The sequence below is a fragment of the Xylocopa sonorina genome, chromosome 5 (genome assembly GCF_050948175.1).
Source record: "Xylocopa sonorina isolate GNS202 chromosome 5, iyXylSono1_principal, whole genome shotgun sequence".
NCBI lineage: Eukaryota > Metazoa > Arthropoda > Insecta > Hymenoptera > Apidae > Xylocopa > Xylocopa sonorina.
Genome location: NC_135197.1, coordinates 6,913,785 through 6,933,342, shown reverse-complemented (window position 1 = coordinate 6,933,342; position 19,558 = coordinate 6,913,785). Strand labels below are relative to the sequence as shown.

Sequence of the window (19,558 nt, the reverse complement as noted above, 5' to 3'; positions counted from 1 at the left end):
TTGCCGCGATAAAAACCGCCGTTGGGACGCGAGAGGAACGAAATTCGATCTCGCGCGGAGGAATATTCGTGGTCCTGTGCCGCACGCTCTTATTATTCCCCTGGCTTATTCGTCGGCGGAACGTATGCGCATATTTTGCCCGGAACTGGGAAAAGCTGCGTGCATGCGCCTTATACAGGCATGCATGACTTACTGTTGAATTAGAATACCGAGCCAGGGGTTCGTTCTTCCCCCTTTTCTTTCTCGTTTCCACGCTTTCTCTGCTTCCTCTACTCTCTCACTCTCTCTCTCCCCCTCTTTCCGCTCCCTTGACGGAATACAGGGGTGAATGGCGGATGAGGTTTCGCGGGGGTTGCAGACGACCATTGATTAACGAGTTCTACGGTGCATGCGAACGCGTCGATGAGCGCAACGAGCGTAACAACTTGTTTTACTTGTTTTCTAATGCGCCCGTAATTGGTACGGTTCCACGTGCAAACGAATCGAACCTCGTTAGGTTCTGCCGCGATGAAAGAAGCGTGGGGGTCATCTGGGAGCACTGCTGACAAATATATCCATTTGATGGATCGTGTAATCGCTTGGGGGTGAATAAAAATGCGGGTATTGGCGATTGATTTCGCGTACTCGTATGATTCGTAAACATGTACTGCGATGTGAAAGAAGAAGATTTTATGGAAGGGAAAAGTAGCGAGATTACTCGTGATTCGTGGATAGAGTAGGTATTCCATAAAATTGGATGAATTTCTCGAACGAAAGATGAGAACGGAATTTTGTTAAGAAGCAGCGTCTTGATGAGAAGAATTTCTCGAATCTTTTATTCATGCGGAATGCTGGAACTCGAAATATGTGTCTTGTCGTTGGGATACGTGTAAACTATTGAGTAATAATAATTTTTGAACGCATCGAACACTTACAAAGTGTCTCGTTTCTTAAATACAGACGACGGCACAATTTGAATGCAAATCAGTCGTACTGAAATGCTTCACGAAATTCGTAATGTCGTTCTCTACATTTAATTACAATGGAATTACGATAAAGTCGCGTATCACGCGTGAACGTGACCGGCGCACGTGTTCCCGCGGAGAATAGAGGCGACATCAACCGAGAAAATAAAATTAATTTCGAGTTTATTCAATTTACATTTCTTTCGGCGCGGCAGTTTCTATCCGACGAATTCCGCTAATTAATCCGGCACTTTGTGCGCTATATTTACATTTATATTAAACGCGTCGCATTTTATGGCACAGCCATGTAACAAGTATTATTTGCATAATAGCAAACCTGTATTTGCATTGGGTCGCACGGTTCAACGAATTTCCTACCCTCGTTCTCCTCCTTTAACTCTCCTCAGTGCTCTTTATTCTCCATTCCAGTACACGATCGCCTCTATTCCACTCTGACGCTGCTGCATCGTTTCATCGCGATCGTCTTTACTTTATTTTCCCATACAAAAAAAATTACGCTGCGCCAATCAGAGTGAATGATCTTAACAAAGCGGTTCAAGCCTGAAACTAGTGATTAAAGTATTTATCACTTGAACAAGCTTGACGTTTCAAGTGAATCTAACGTAGCACGCGACGCGGACTGTTAATTTCCATAAACGATAGCGATTAATCACACCGTTGCGTGTCGTTGCTCATAACCGCGGGCAAAAGAACAGCGATCGTAGATTAGTGCATCGATTTCAAATAGATACGTCGACTAGCCGGCCCCCCAAGCGAAAAACAAGATTAATATTTCATTCGCCTAAAGAACGCGGTTACTTCTTTCGCTGCAGATAACACGCCTCATTAATATGTAACTGGGGAATATTTGCATTCGCGCATTCGTCATACGTCCTTCTATTAATTAATGTATCACTCTCGAATTTATTACGGATACATACCGATCACGTGCCATAGACAACACTTTAATATTCGACCCGTTTAATCGGTCAGCTGAATTCATATGGGTAATTGAAGTATCAGCGAGCATCTATTTGCTCGTGTATCGCCTCGTGTCCAGCGTTCCACCATATTCCACGACAAAAGATCAACACAGAGGGGGCACAGTGGCTGGGCGCATCCGCCAATTACCAAACTCGCCCCGTCCACTCCAGCATTCACATGCAAATCCCCAGTTATCTCGAGCGGTCGGCCAGTACCGAAGAAAAACAGGAACCGTACGAGAGGCGACCTAACGAGCCTCATTTTTCCGTCAGCCTGGAACCGGCCGATCCCGCGCGGTGCCATAAACTTCGCCGACAATGCGAGCAGTCGGTCGTTACCGTGCGACAATGTCGCGCGGCGAGTGCCATTAAAAGTGTCCGCGGCTGGAATCCGTATATACCGGTTACGAAGCGTCTCAACCCAGTTACGAAGTAAACAGGCAGGGGCGAGGGACGGAGACAGGCGCACGGACGAGGAAAATCGAAGCGAAGGACAGATATAATCTCGTAGAGAGAAAGGGAGAAGCGTGGTAAGATAGACAAAAGGGGGAGAAAGGGAGTGAGAGAGGCAAAAAGAAGGGGACGATCTCGTTCCGTTATTCTTTCTTTCCCCCAATCGGCTCGCACAATGAAATAACTTCGCTTTACAAGCTGCGGTTCGTTACTACATAGTGGCTCGGTGGTATGCTCGATGCTCGAGCGGATACTCTTGGTCGAGCGGACGGCGGTGGCTCGTTAAAGGCCGAGCCGTATCATTATTCTGGAATTTTTCGCGGGAACGCACCGGCTGGATTGCGGACAGTATCGTCGGGGGTGCCGTTAGTGGCCCGTGGCTAGATAGCCAGCTGTTTTCGAACATTTCGCGCTCCGCGACGCTCCATCGAGATTACGAAATTACCCCTAGCACCAGTTTTTACACGAGGCCCTTCCACCAGCCACCCCTTGCTCGCTTCCGCGGGTTGGTTTCTTGCTTGTTGGCTAGCGCAAGGGAGCCAAGGGGCGGGAAGAAAAGCTTTCCTTGGCCGCGAGCAATCGAGGGTTTCCTGGGGGGATTCTGCTCATCGTTCGCTGGACTTTAATGAGATTCGAAAGTTGAAGCCGGGGAAATTTTATTTTTCAACATTTCCTCGAGATCTCTTTTAATCTTCGATGCACAGCGGGATTAAGTAGCTTTAACGCGGGCGGGGTTCTGTTCGCGAAGGATTTACCGTTTTATATTGAAAAGGCTGCCGCCCGTTTTATCTAGGGATGATATATTTCCGCGATTCTAATAATCTATAGGCATTCTAATTCATATCCTTGCTTAAAACCTCTACGCTTCCGGTAGTAAACAATGCGTCAGAATTATTACACTTGAATAATGAACGATAAATCAGAGAGCCCGGACGCAACATTCCTCAGAATCCTTTTAAACCCCCCAAACAGTTACCACAAGCATTCCATTCTCCAATGGCTATTCACAACCGAGCTCGTATCAACGTTCATTATTTATACCAGTTTTAGTTATAGTTTTATTAGAGCAACATGTATTTTTCAAAATTCTCGTATGGGACGTTGTAATATTTAAGGCTGTAAAAGACGCGGAAAGAGGTTCCGCGAAGACCATTTGGCATACTCGAAATTCGGTGGGTCCGAAATATTGAAGGTTACCAGTCGGAACCTTCAGGATGGAATACGATCATTATTCGCTTGCCACCGGTCCAAACAATGGCTATTAAGCCAGTCCTTTCGTTCGGACTGACTGGCCATTAAGTACAGAAACGAGCCATCCGGAGTGAAAAGCCATCAACGGGACTTCCCATGAGCCAGCGGACCGCGTCAATCGTCCTGAAGCTTTTTAGGTCAATCGGCGTCATTAACGTGGACTTCCGTTCTGTTGCTTGCTCATTAGGATGACCACAGATTGAGATATCCCTTGCCCGCTCTTCGATCGTTTCGTCTTTGTTGGAGTTACAGAATTCACGGTTACAAGAGACTGTAAAGTGGCTCTTTTGTTCTTGATGAATCTTGTTAGAAGCGACGCCGAAGAACGCGATAAACAAAGAAAAAAATGAAACCGGGGAGTGGTTTTCGTTCGTCGTCAAGTGACGCGAGTTAACCGAGTCTCGAACGTGAAATTGTTTGTAAAAATCGTTCGATCGTGAGAGGGTATTTGTTCGCGGTTCGAATTAAATTGCTCGTTTCCGGCGTTTGCTTGTTTCCACTGGCGCATTAAAAATAGGCGTCGATTTATTGCGTAACGGTACGAGCCGTCCTCTCGAGCGCACCGTTTCATAAGAGATCACAGGGGGTACGACGTTTCGCGGGAAACAAATGTTCCAGCCCATTGGTCCCGGTACGAAAAATGTCCAAATTCGTTCTGAATATTCCCGGTGAACGCGTTATTACGTTCTTCGATCATCGATTTCGCGTACCGCGAATGATAACCCGTCGGACCTACGCGAGATTACATCGTTAAAAAAGCGAGCCTGGACTCGTTGATCTATTCGCGTCGCGATAAAAGTAATCACTGCCGAATTCAGCGGTTCGTGAACTTTCGAGGACAACACCGCGACAATGGCAGTAATTTTCTAAGGACCGTAATTTCGAGGCGAACGAAATTTTTCACCGCGCGTACGGCAATATATTTGTAACGAAATAACTGAACTCACCACACGTGTAGACAACTTTCAAATACGTCCTGCTCTCTGGGCTGCAGGGTTCGCCGAACGTTGAACTGTTCGCCACCACCGTGCAGCGTCGTTTCCCATGGCACAAATTCATCACGGTTTCCGTCGCGTACGATACCATGCACGCTGTAACCAGACAAAATTGATCCATTCAGAATGTACCCCCGGAGTCTCGCCCGCGGGAAAAAAGGAAAAAAAAAGGAGTGGTCGGTTTCCCGGGCCAGCCAGGGATTGCATGGACCGTGCCTCTCGGATGAAAGCTGAATGTCGGATTAAAGAGTGACTGTGACTACTTCACCGCGCTTAATGGAAATGTCAACTTCATCAATCTGCTGCTAATAATCCCGCGCTTGACACGAATCCTGCATCGCGCTTCGGTACGAGTACAAAGCGCAGTTTTATTTCCTTTTCGTTCGTATCAAAGCGGGCTTCGTTCGATTCTTTCAGACGCTTCCATTTTAATTCTCAAAATACACCGTACGCTTGAAACGTGCTCTCGCGATTGTTTTCGTACGAGGCATTCGTTTACGAATAGATGATAAATTTCAAGTGTATTAATATTATTCGATCAATTATCGTCTAGAAGGAATTAAGTTACTAGTCGGCTAATTTCCACTCGCGCAAATCTTAGGAAGCCTCGGGAGTGTGTCAGATCCGGAAGCCACTCCTGCGTGTCACCGTCGCTGTGGGCTCCTTTGTGCAAACGACGTGGCAGAACTCGGCGATGTGTCACGCGAGCAAGGAACACGCAGACAGAAACGATATCGCGGACAATACTGCGAGGGACCATTCGAGGAACGGCCATTACATGTACCTCATTGTCACGTTCGAATCTGGGGTCCGAAGAACAACGGGGAGTACCTTTGGACTGGGTCGCACTGTCCTTTCGACCATAAGAATGATTCGATTCATTCTGGATTCTCTTGACGTAAGAAAAATGGTGAAGTTCGCTCTGTATGATTCTAGTATAATTTCCAATAGTCTTAAATGAAAAATTTGCTGTATTTCTATATTTTATTAAGAATGTACGTTCACGCGATCGTACAATGTTTACTCATTTCTCCACGAATTTCCATATAACAGATACAGCACAGAATTTAGTAGCAATAACTTTTACAGTTCAAAGTTTACAGTTCTACAGAACGTGTTAAAATTCTTTTCTACGCGTGCGTTTACGACTCGAGAATCGGCGGCCCGATAATCATGAGTGTTTGCCAGGGAACTTATCGTCGTCTAACAAGATCGCAGAAGTCAACGGCAGCGCATCGAATGAGGTCAGTCTTTTCTAGGGAATGATGGGTGGCCAATAGCATTTCAATGTTTTCGGGGCTGTTGTCCTCACGAGGACACCGTCTAGACAGTGTTACGAAGGGGTTGATGGCGGCCCAACCCTCCCGCTCTACTTTCTCGTAAAGTCCTCCACAAATTCCACCACTCGGAATTCATACGGACGGCTATTGAATGTAAACGAGCACTTTTATGAAAGGTATTTTTTCAACATCGTGTTCTATTTAAATTAAGTCTATAAATGGAAAAATGCAAAAGTGATGTTCAACAGAATTACTGTACATAGTTTATTTTATCTGTAAATTACGCGCATAGTTGTTTAAAATGGTTCTACTGTCAATTTATGTACTATACGGCCTGAGTAACGATATCGCGGTGCTTTAGTATCGATAAATTGAACTTTGCCGGAGTCCATCTTTCGTACCTCGTTAAAATATATAAGGCAAGATCAAAGGATAACATTTTGTCAAGATTAAAGGGATTCCCTGCGGAACAACGGTATTATCGTCAAACTAATCGAAAACAGAGTTGTTCTTTGAGATTCATAACCGGTCATTACGTCTTATGCGCACTCGGTTTAACAGTATACCCATGAATGTTTACGCTCCCGTAAACATTTAATGATCCGACTAACTTCCGAATATCTATTCGATCGTTACTTTCCTTTAGGGCTTTTACGGTTTCGAGAGCGATGTTTAGTGGAATTATTAAGACGTTAACTTCGCAACAGCGTTTCCAAAGTTTTTCAAGAGCAACCAGCGTGTCCTGAACATCGATGGCTCGAGTGTTATCTTTATGCAAACGTTTTACGTTTCGCGTAAAAATCCCATCCCCTTCGTAACAAGAGACGACGATTAACTTTTCTAACGATTACAATTTTTCAACGATACAAAATTGGATACTCACTTTCTTCTTTTACGTCATGAGGCTGTGGACACTGAAGCGACTCGTATTCCGTTCTGCCAAATGACGCGCTGAAAATGGCAACCCTCTGTCCGGGGTGACAGACAAGATTGATGACGTCATTCTCACAGGCAACTTTACTTCTGAACTCATCTGGAACGAGAGGAAGTTGTTAATAAAAATATATTTCGACGAAGAATCTTGTTCCTCCCGGTCGTAAAACGTGCTTTCAAATATTTATCGGAGAACCGTGAAATATTTATGTCTTTTCATTGTCCCTCGAACTGTTCCACGTTCGTTTATACTATCCTTTGCTTCGAGCAAAGTACTACTTACTCCGATACATAAAACCAAACTTGAGACCGACCAGAGTCGCAATCCGTATTACTTTCTTACGTTCCTGTTAAATTGTTTTATCGAAAGGCTCAAAGTTTCACTCATCGAGGACGTTACGCGAGCTTCTACCGCTACACGTCGAAATGGGACCACGTAGCCGCGTTGACAATCGCGTAAACGGGACAAACGGGATCGGTTTTTTGCCAGCAGCTCCAGATCTCGATAAAACCTGATCGCGTCGTTACGGTTCGTGGCATCCGCGAATTTCAACGAACCTAACCGTTCTCTCCATCTGCCGATACGTTTTTGTGGCCATGGCGGTCGCGTACACGTTTCTCGGGTACCCTCGTCTGCGCAACGAACGCGACACTCCATTTTCTACGTCTCCCTTGAGTTTCGTTTAGGTTCCCAATGAAGTGCTAAATGCCTTGACTATAAATCGGAATATCCTGTTGCTACCGGTACGTTTCGAAGTAACTTCGCGGAGATTAATTTAATCAACGCAATCGTGTTGGAACGATGTGATTCCGTGGACTGTTCTCAAAGGCGGAATGGCTTTGATCTGGTAACAATATTCCCCATTATCGATCGTCTCGAGGAAATTCTTAGTTACTAGGCATTTAACGAGCCGAGATCGTTTCTATACCTTCGCTGAAGAATGTCTGCTGGCGATAATACATCATTGGGGAATTAATTTACAGATGATTAATACCTGGATTCTGGGATCGGTATTCCATGGCATTAATTTCAGATATTTCGCTGCGCGAATGCCATTAAACGGAGAACTTTGCGGGCTGAATTCCGTGGATTAGCTAATTGAATGCGCCGAATATTAGCCGCGATAAAATTGATTAACCACGTTATAATTAGATGACGAATTCCGTTTTCATTCTCTGGCAATGATTTTCAACTTTCGAATGGGATTGTCCCACTGAATCATGGGTAGGGCGACGCAATAAACTATTCAAGGAAGTCACGCAACCGGCAATAAAGAAGATAAATTGCAGCTATAATCTGAAGATATGGACCGGCTATCTCGTATGGATTTCGATAAACTGTGTAATTGAATCGTAAATAAAATGATTATCTTTGATGGTCCAACCATACGCCACGGTGTATATCGAGGGAAATTATGCATACGTATGTTAATCATTTGCTGGATACTCCGTATTGTAACACTTAGTAATCTCCACAGAAATTGTTACAAAGTTTCATTAATTATGCACATACGGCTAATTTCCTTGCTACTACATATTACATGCAGTGAGTAATATTAGTATACAGACGTTACTCGAATTTTCGCTCCCGGGAGTTTCATATTTCCATGAAAAACGTAGAGTTCAGAAACACGAACGAGCCTCGCGATATCACAGTACAGCGTACAGATGTGGAAAAAAAAACGTACAAACTTTAGCCGATCGGTAATTTTTAAGTGTACGGTAACGAGATTCTGTAACAAGCTGTCACAATGCTCCTTTTTCATTAAAACTTTGTTTTTGCGTCCTGAAATCAGCCATGTGGGCAACATGAAATTGTAATTTTACAAAGTTCAAAACTTGTTGCGGAGAAAGACGGGGGGATTCGAGGCACCGTTCAAAAGTCGCGTTCTTGTTATTTAACCCGACAACGAGAAAAGTTCGAGTAAACTTTGTAACGAAGAAACCAGATCTCGTTGATAAACGAGAAACGAATGTTTAACAAAACTAAACGTGTCTTGGTCGGTAAAAGATTGCGTCGAGTACGATTTTAATCAAAATCGAGAACAGCTGAAATAGAATTCGTTTAAAGTCTACGTTGCCTGTCCTTCGTCGCGAAAGGAAAAGCAAACAAATTTCTTAAAGCAATTTCCGCGAGACCATCCTTCACTTCGTGATATGTTAACTTTTATCAATTTATGGTACCAAATGTAACTCGCATCTACTATAACGCGCTTAAAATCTGTCCCTCTCGATTTTGCAACGAATTTGTAGATACTCTTTCCATTCGATTTTTTATTTTTTAATAAAGGTATTGGAAAATGAACTTTTTCAGTCGCGTCGTTCGTTGTAGCTGCTCACGCCGCCAGCAGCTTGTCATTATTGATCTCGCGCGGTCAATACGAACGGTATTCTGACTTCGATATACCCAGCATCGTATTCTACACGCGTACCGTGTCCACGGTTTTTTCCCTCTCTCCCTCTGTACGGTCTTCTTTCTTTTTTTCCGCTGGGCAACAAGTTATACAGAAAATCCATTAAAAAAGTGAACGTCGGGTCCAATTTAAAAATACTCCGTTCTGCGCGGACGGTCGGAACACCCTGACAGGAATGATTGAAACAGTCCAATTTCTTCGTCAATATTGCGTGTCACACGGTCCTGACGAATTACTCAGATTGTTAGTTACGGTCGACTTCTATTACATAGACGAGTTAAATCTTCAGCAAATAATACTTGGAACAAAAGATGACGGTAATGACAGATATTGAAACTGCATTGAACGGCTGTAATCTGGCCCACGTAAGAAAGGGTTAATCTCGTCGTGAACATCGGCGTTGGAGACTTATCTTTCGACGTGAAGTCCGAACTTGCGCTATCTTGTCACTACTGGTGTCATCCCTGACTGGAGTATCATAGGTATAGATGCTCGCAGCAGGACACAAGAGAAAACTCGAGATTCCATCGAAAGTGGGTCAATCGAAGAGGCAGCTGGTTGCTGAAAAAGCTTCGCAGCCGCTCTATTGTCGCCTGGAGTACTCGGTATCGAGAGAATTGCCTCTCGCACTCACGTTTTAGTACCATTTTTTCGCGTTCTTCTTACCAATTAAAGCCTCCGAGCAGCCGTCTCGCTCGACGGATCGTTCGATAAAGAACTCTTGCGGAATTTCACGAACCGCTGACGCACTCGGCCCTTTGACGAGCCTCGTTCTCTCATCTTCGATGAATTACCATTTTACAACGCGCAATCGCATCAGCCAAGGCGAATTTATATATTTACCAAAGGGAATCCGTATTTCCACCGCAAGCTGAATTGTACAAGCGATTACGACACGTGTAATCGGCTCAAAGAGTCTTTTGTCGTTGACATTTGTTAAGAGTTTCTGATACTGCGTAATACCATTCGAATAATACGATATCTCGTCAAGAAAGGAATACCTTCTGTTCGTTTTTCTCCGCAAGAATTCTTAATAATAAAAGTACAGTAGTCGATTACAGAAAGAACCAAGCATGTGACATTTTTCCTAAGGGCCGCCCTTGTCCCCGTAAAGCGTATCTGCAAATGTACTCCATCGTCCTTTCTTCTACGTGCCGCGCGTCCCACCCTCTTTCCACGTCGGATATTTCTTTCGAACGGTTTCTATTCGCCCCTAAACTTCTTTCGAACTGCATCCACACTCCCCACGCATCGACTGTCGTCAATAAACAATCGTTCGAAACGAAACGGGAGGTCGTTCCCCGGCCCCTATCGCGCTCGTAATTTTTCTCTAAACTCGGGAGGGGCGTTTCCGTGGCCGCGGCGGAAGTTCGAGAAGCCACGAAGAAGAGGCGGCGTAAATCGACGGCTCAATGAAGCAGGCCACAACACTTTGTCTCAGGCGTGCAAGTGCACTCGACGACTTTACGAGAGCGCCGACGAAGGCGGTTCGTTTCGTGCGCGCGCTGAGAGCACGGCCTTTAGGGTAGCACGCCGGAGGAACTCACCCCCTCCTGGTCAAACAATGCCGATGCACGGTGAGTTACGACGGTGTTTCGAATGCTCGTTCGTTGCGCGACCCACCGCAGGCCAGGCATCCCACTTAATTGCCAGTTAAACAAGTGGCTTGTCCATAGAGAGCGGGCGTACGGAATCGCAGTCCTTTTATTTTTTCTCTTCTTTTTCATAAACGAACGTAGCCGGCAAAGAAATTTTATTCTCGCAAAGAATAATCCAGTTTTATGACGTACATTAACCTCAATTTATAATGTCTTCAGAAAGGAGAGAAACCGTAAACGCGATCCACTTTTTCCCAATAAAAAGGAAAAAACGGGAAAAGGGATAAATAAAAACTCGGACAGCGGATTGCTTCTTCATTAAAGTAATGGGTTCGCGCAGCCTCTCATTTGCCACGATCTCTCGAGTGTGTCGTCGCTACTTCGTCGTTAGCGAATAGTGTACTTCGTTCGTTTCTACGCGTAACTTAATCTCCGATCTTCTGACCGACGTTGCGCCGCCCCGTCGACGCGTAGAAATTTCTCAAACGATCGATGATTAAATCTAATGACAATCATTCGGTGTCCATCCGGTGACGGGGACACGAACGTGGACGTGCCAGCGAAAACACTTCTGTTCGATGTCGTTCATTTAATTAAACGGCGATTCAGGGCCGTTCAGCACGGTGACATTAATCCACCAAAAGCAATTTGCACGCTTACAGGCACGTAACGCGGGATTTTCGTTCGCCGTCCCTGTCGCGTGTCATCGATCCGTCCGATTTTCAGGTCACACCGCGAAAGACCGCGATCGACTCGATCGAAGGCCTGTCCGATTCTGTTCGATCGATCAAGCCTCGCGTTCGAACGTTTCGCGCATTGCTTATTTGTTTCTACGCGGTTGAGCGCGTCCAACTGTTACTCGTTACCTCCGCTTCGACGTTTCTCTGTTCGCCATCGAGTGAAACGGAGAGAATACTTTGAGAGATAGGAGAATTTGTTAATTCGACGAACAGTTTTCATTCTTAACGAGGCTCGCAGAGTCCAGTGCAATCTTGAGAACGGTTTAATAGTCAGAAGCGAGCCTCTTTAGCGTCGTTTGATTATTCGGGGTCGCACTGGCAGGGCGTCCTTTGAAATGATTTAATTGTCCCCGGTACTACGATGTCACCGGCGCACGCCAGGTATGCACGCGATAGCATTACACGCATAACGTATTTAACAGCATTGTTGCTTGGAATTGAGCTAACGAAACCATTAACTATGAACAAAGGGTCTGTTTACCTTACGGAGGAAGTTACGGCGGGCTTTAGATGTCGCGCGGCCCCTTCGAAGAGGCTATTTTAATGTAGTTTGAGCTAATTAACGTGGGAGAATGTGCGCATCAAATTCTTATCTCGCCGTTTGAGGAGCAGCCATCCCGTAATTATTGTTTAACTTTCCCTTGGCATTGTACGCGATGCGAGCCAATTAAATTTTCTATTCACCTTTGTTACAACACATGAAACAATAATATCTCAATTACCTTTTTCACTTTTTGCAACTTCTGAAAATCATTTAACCGATAGTGTAAAGTCGATGGTTAGCAGCGATGAAAATTTTCCTCCGAATTTCACGGAATTATTAAGACCGGTGCCAGATTTACTTTGGCTGCAGTATCAGCATTTATTAAACGAAACAGAAAAGCAGCCATCCAGTGCCGTGGAATCCAGAAACAATATCCGCGGAACAGCCTCAGACAGAAATTCCAATTTTATCGAGGAGCAAGATTCCTCACTCAAATTAAAATTCCACCGAGGTGTCCCCTTCCGAATTCCTCTGAATTCTATTAGTCGAGTATCACGGTTCAAGTGACACTTCAAGACTACCACTTCTCAAGACGAAGTCCACGAGGATCGATCGAAGATCCTCTAACTTAGCATAGAGTCAAAGGGGTCTGGAAAATCAGCGCAGCGGAAGCGTTTATCCTGCGACTCTACTAAATGTATACAGTATCGATTAAAAATTTGTGATCACATACTGCGTGGATTTAACATCCAAGCTGACTAACTGATAACGATGTAACTTAAGAAAGAATTTTCGCTGATAACCTGATGTCAGTGTCACGAAAATACAATAGCCCAGTGATAATACTGCACGATTTCTCTACAGAAACTCGTAGCATTTGAATATATGCGAGATAGACACGTAACGTATGCAGATCAGTTAAAGGAACGCCGGAAACGGTATTCGAGGAGAACTGAATTTTTGCGCAGGTTTCATTCCGTTATCTCGTTCCCAGGAAAATAAGCATTTGCATAAAATTCGAGGTCTAACGATAAGCAAGCGAGATACGTAGGTATGCGACGTAAGTCGTAAGTCGCGTGGCGTTAGAAAGGGTTAACAGCTTGGGAACGCGGCCGTACGGATCCGTGCATTCACAATACGGCGGCGACAACCTGTTGCGGTAACAAGCTCCAAGTAATTTTTACCGGAGGACGTAGTAATTCCTTCCGTTCCGTGTTTTACGGCCCACGAACTCCCGTGCTCACCTTTCGCGTTCGCTTTGTCATTTACCGTGTAACCTGCGTTACACATTCAGTGACTCGCGGACCATCAACGCGAATCGTCGTGGCGACTTTGGGATTTCGATTTTTTCCGTCTTACGCGTTACGATTACTTCGTATTTTAATATGCACGCTAGAACGGAACGGTATTTCGTGAGCGCTGGTGCAAAAACACAGAAACGTCCGCTTAATCTGTCCATTACGAACGTTAAAAAATTCTTGACATGGAAAAGTGTAACCTCATAACGCCCAGCAGTGATATTACAGGATTTACAGCGAGCTTTTGTAATATTACGCTCGCGCTGTATCTGGGCGAACTCGTATTTTAAGGGAAAGATAAACAACGGGATTTAGGTCGATAATCTCTGTTCGTTTCATTTGAAACAAAAATTCTGCGAGTGTAACAGGAAAATATAGGACCGTGCATTACACTGAAAGGAACATTTTTGAACAAAAATTGTAAATACGAAAAAGCGTAATACAAATGTGTTGGGGATGTTCTGTACGATGCAATATTTGTCGTTCATTAATTGTAAAGAAGAATACTACTCAACTGTTAAATTACTAAATAACCGAAACTACTGTCTGCCATTTATTCCTCGAAATATAATTCATTGTATTTGACGTAAATACGTCGAAGAGCAGAATTTATCGTCATCCTTCAGCATAACACCAGTGAAAAGAAAATTCTTTCTTAAGCTACATCGATATCCACGCTTCTCACGTGCAACTGGGCTAATGTTCGGCGCCCTAGTAAAAAGACATCGATAAGTGCCGCGAGGAAAAAGAACCTCGCCTCGAAAGGGACTTCGAATTACGCTCGTGCACGCTCCTTGACCATTTCTACCGCCGGTTTTTCGCGTTACAATCGCCGCCGGTTCAGCTGTTTCTTATGCACGGTTTCTTCTACGTTAACGCTCTCCAAATCGATGATTTTCATTGATCGATGTGGTTTCAAGAATTTTCAACGAAGAAAAAATGTGCTACAAACACGACAGAAATTGTACTTCAGCTTCTCATAGCAACAATGTATCTAGACAGTGTATCCTTACAAACCAGACTCTTTGCATGCGAAATGCTCGCATCGCGATGCATTTGGTGCTCATGAAGTGCGCTTTCTTTCTCGGCGAAGCGAGGAGTGCCTGCACGAACCCAAGAGCGTCCGTTATATATTTGAAATCTTGAACAGCGTTCGCTCGAAGTTCGCGATGATGTTCCACGGTTGTTGCAACGTTACACGATAACGGGGATGCGACTTTAAATTTCACGGCGAAAGATACACGGTGTTAGAACGAGTTTAAAAGGATGTTACAAAGGGTTGCTACGGATGAGACGAAATATACGCGGTTCAGAGGCTCGATTAAGAAACGTGAAGTATCGAGGTACAAAGTGAAATGTGGGACTTTATTTCATTAGAGAATGCAACGAAAAATTTGAATATTGCTTCAAAGGTTTAATTTAACGCCTCGATTCCTGTAATGCATCGCACACCGATGTTATTTTTGACTTTACTACTTGAAATTTCTGTATGAAAATTTTATTATACGGACACCGTATTTGTATTTACTTATCGCGAATTAAACAATTCTGCGACTCATTGTTTCAGAGATTCTCTGTTTTTAACGATACGAATAAGACTAAGTAATAAAATGGACGATCGTCTGACATATGTTGATTGTTTCTACTTAAAATCAGAATTTTATCCTACTCTACCTATTTTAATAAAATCTCCTTACAGGCACTGACTACCTATAGACTCTCTATAGAGTACACTTTAAACAGTCCGGCTGTATAATTAAGGTTTTTAATTAAAGTAAGCTAAGATTAAAAGTGTAGGAAAGTAATTACTTACAAGGACGGCATTGGTAGGCGACTTCGCTGTATTTCGGCAGCCCTGGACACGGATCGCCTTGGAAGGTCTTTGGGCTGGTGTTGAACTTGCACTGCCTCTTCTTGTGACAGACATCCACCACCGTCTGCAACAGTGAGTACTAACGCGTCATTCAGACGATCCGCTCACTTTACGATGACGTTTGGTGATAAATCAATCTAGCATCAATTTGAAAGCGATCATTCGAGGAAGGAACGAGGGTACATTCAATAACCCTAAGAAATCGAACACAGTTTCAATGATCATTGCTCGTAGCATAGAATCGTGCCACTAATAATTATGCAACTTTGATGTGTCACACCCATATGCCTTACAGGCAAATCGTACACGTTCGCACGCCTACGCGTACGCAGCTACGTTCTCGTTTGTGGTAACGTGTGATGGCAGTGCGTGAACGGACACGTGTATATACCGAGGTGCGTAATTTACTGTGGTACCAGCATGAATTTTGTGAGGAGCAATCAAATGAACGTAAACACATACACACCGATGACGAGAGGTTATGCGCCGTTCGCACACGCGAGCGATTTACTTGAGCGACATCGGCGCGCAATATGTTCCGCTCTGGTGGCCATTAACTTAATGATGAATTTGCTTTCTGGATTCATCTGGCGCCGCTGCAGGAGGAGCATATTGAATAACATTTGAACCGCGGATCATCTGGCCGCGCGTTCATTTACAACTGACCCTATGATTTACTGAAACCGAGCGACACTCGTGCGTATAATTACCAGTTTCTTTGATTAATTGCAGCTGATGCGCTGAATTAATTTCGAGTTTGGAATGTATGATACGCGGTGCGCGGCCGTCACGATTGGGTGACAAATGCTATATATTATAGAAGACAGGGGAACGTCTGATCCATCGAATGTTGATGGTAATCAGCAGATGCAATTTTTGCTATGTTAGCTGGCATTATTGCGTGAAACATTGCGAGAAATGGCGCGTGTACGATTTTAAATAATTGCTGTCGGGTATGATTAGCTTTCTAATAACAGGAACGTGATTAATAAATGATACGGATGAGACGATACTCCGCGTTTCGACCGTTCGAACTTCTCCATCCGTGTAATATAAAGAGAAACGTTTGTTCTGACGGTCTATAATATTTGGATGTGAAAGATTCATAATCTTGTGGCGAAATTCACAGGATATTAAAGACAAACAGCGCTGCTGCTATCGACGCTGTTCTGGTTATTGCTTCCATTAATATCAGAGATTGATTCGCGCGCGCGAAGCTAAGTTCGACGTAGAAGTTAATTGAAAAATCGCGACGAATGAATATCGCTGCGTGCATTCCAATATCGCAACGCTCGGAAAAGGCGACATCCCCGTTGCTTTATCGTATCAGTTTTCTATTTGATTTTTATAGATTCGTTACGTCACTCGTTAGTTGATTACCATTGCTGCGGCGTATCTATCGTTGAGGGGTTTCGATATTTTTCATCGCGTTACGGGGAGTCTTTGCCCCCTCGAGAAAAAAAAAAAAAAAAAACTAGTCGCGGGCCAATTTGAGTAGCCACGAAAAAAAACAAATCACGTTTCGACGGGAGACTAGCTCGATGCGTTTTAACTGGCACGGCGAATATTTGCTCGCACGCATTTAATTATTGGGCCACCAAGTCTCTGGCTCGACCTGTTTCCGCGCGTCTCACGTGCGAATGGGAAAATCTCCCGCGGGAGAAATCGATTTCCGCTGCACGTCGATGCGCACGTATTCGACCTACACCCTCGCCTTACCCAGGAACGTCCTCTGTCGTCGCAGACACCCTCGCGCGGACTTACACGCTCCGTCGCTTATCCATCGGTCCATTAATTCCTCGGTTAACGATACTCCCGCCCTTCTGCCCTCCTGGAAAACGGGAATCAACGGGATTCGCGAACGCGCGACGAAAATGGCTCGGTTTCTTGAGCGCTCACGATGCATTTTTGCTTTCTCATTTGTCGAGTGGGGCCACAAATTAATGTAACATCACGCGAGTAATCAATTTCCGTTCAGACTCATGTTGCTTGTTAAAATGTGTAACATCAAGTGACTGATAGAATATTTAAAGGTGGCTGTGTTACTCGTGTAAAATATGCAAACTGATTGATCAATGGAAATATTCAGTATGGGGACACCGATCACGATGCACGCAGCTAATTAAAGTAACTCGATTTGAAAGAGCTTCCTACTCGACCAGCTGCATTCGCCATGTAACTGGCCAGACATTAATTTAATGATAAATGCGTTACTTTCGCTGGTTTCGCGTAAATTGCTCTTGTAAACACGTAATTAATTGTAGCACAATGAGTACTCTGGACGAGCACTTCGAACAATGTTAAAGCTATTCGCGTTTGAGTCGAGCATTTTACAACGGTGTACACACGCGCAGATTGAGATGAGATGCATGGGTGGCCAATAATTTCTGTAAATCGTTTAGGTTCTAGCGAAACGACTAAATTGGATGACTGTCCGGAGCAATTAATTTTATATAATCGGATTTGCATAACTCAAGCGGATTTCACCCATTTACCGTTGCATCGATGAATCATTTAGCACCCTGATGCCTCCGTGTCATATACGTGCATAGACACAACTCATCCAATCGTAGCCGATACGAACGTTCAATATCGAACCAAACCTTCTTATCATTTAAAATAAAACCTGCGGTCCATTAGTGGAAGTAAGTGCCGCAATCAAAGTATCCAATCTGGTCTCCCTGGTAGCAACCGAATAACGAGGGACTCGTTCCGAATGAACTCCCATTCGAAGGGAAATAAAGCGACAAAGAGAAGCACGTACGTCGAAGATTTTCGATTTCGCCCATACATCAGAGACCCTGGAGAACTCTCCTTTCTCCATCGCGGTTTACGATCGCATTTGTATCGCGCGGTCGATGAACTACATTTCAGCCGAATGAAAAGAAACGAAACAGCGCCGTTCGGCTAAGGAAGAAAGGTCGCAGAAAGGAATTCAATCTACTATTGAAATTTCGAAGGGGGTTGCGGGGGGGGGGGGGGGGGGGGCTGAGAGAGTTCGGTTCCATCGATTCGAATTTTTAATCCGCCGAGAGTTCCGCTCTTTCGTCGGAGTCGACTGTAAAAAGTGAAATAGTCGAGGAAAGAAAATATAAAAGAATGAATAAGTAATAAATAATCGAGTTGCAAATGGAAATGTCTCGCACCTTTTTTTTCTCTTTCAAGTACCTTTGGCAGACTCCGGGGTTGTCGTCGCTCAGGTCGTTTATCTTTATAGTTTATCCTATTTTACCATTTTTACTGTTCCGCGAGGTCGAGTCATGGTTTTCTCCTCCCTTCGCGAACACAATAAGGTTTGAATAATTCCAATAAACGTGCCCTTCGAACGTTGTAAAAGTTTTATTTTTCCTCCGGTTCGAAGGCGGAGCCGCGTGAAACAGGGTTCGAGCGGACAGCTTCTGATAACGTGTAACGTTTACTGCACACGTTTGCCCTTAATGCCTGGATCAAAACGGGAAGCGTGGCCTACGATCGTCGAGTTTCATACAGGTCTTCCCCGGATGGAAGGGTCAGTGCTGTTGACGGGTGGATTTTGCTGGTAATTCTGAGTGAAAAATGTTAGATCGATACAAACGGGGTTTCTAGGCTATCGCTTATCTAATGCGAGCGACGAAGTATGCGTTACACGATCTTGTAACACTTCAGAGTAACTATATTACCATTTCTCAAAGCATTATTAATATTTTTCACGTGCTTTCTTCTTCTCCTTGCCTTTACAATATTTACGATACATGATTGTCGCGTATAGACTCAAGTTACTGCATTTTTCTTCGAAAAGTAACCCCGTCTGACTTTTCATTTAGCGCTACTACTGACGAACTTCCGAACTGACTTCGTAGACGTTTCGTGTGTCATTTCCTAGTGTCTGTTCCACTTCGACAACAGATTTCCTATAAGATTACGACTCGAAGCTTGAAACTGGCACGTCTCGACGTTTCGGAAAGCTCGCGAAGAGGCCACTTGACTGGAGAATCAGGGGCAACAAGAACTCGATCATTAAGGCTTAATCTTCGCTACCTCGTACCTCGCGTCCCCGCACAATCGGACTCCCAATTAACTCCGTTAACGGGGAAACGTTAATAAGCCAATTTGCACGGGCAAAAACGGAAGAAAAAAAGAAAGAGAAACGGTTTTCAAAAGGCTGATTTCCTTCAGCCACCACTTAATTCCTCGATCGGGACATGCTCTTTGACTCCTGGTGGAAAGTTCATGATTGGTCATTAGCGATTAAAAAGGTTGGGCTTACACGGTGGTCCCGTCGTGCGGATCTTGAAAGTTTGCCAAATCTCGTTTCCTTCGACCGGAAAACACG

At 44.4% G+C, this 19,558-nt stretch overlaps 1 protein-coding gene across 4 annotated transcripts in view; it reads right to left on the bottom strand.

Annotated features, from left to right (window-relative positions):
- LOC143423722 (uncharacterized) overlaps positions 1-19,558 on the bottom strand; it is a 195,446-nt gene that overhangs the window by 41,215 nt on the left and 134,673 nt on the right. For 3 of the 4 annotated variants that reach the window (XM_076895243.1, XM_076895240.1, XM_076895241.1), the window contains exons 4-6: positions 15,187-15,325; positions 6,790-6,939; positions 4,579-4,722 (exon numbers count right to left, since the gene is read on the bottom strand). In XM_076895243.1, coding sequence (XP_076751358.1) covers positions 4,579-4,722; positions 6,790-6,939; positions 15,187-15,325 — 433 coding nt within the window. The remainder of the gene's footprint in view (positions 1-4,578; positions 4,723-6,789; positions 6,940-15,186; positions 15,326-19,558) is intronic. The other variant, XM_076895242.1, reaches the window with a different exon arrangement.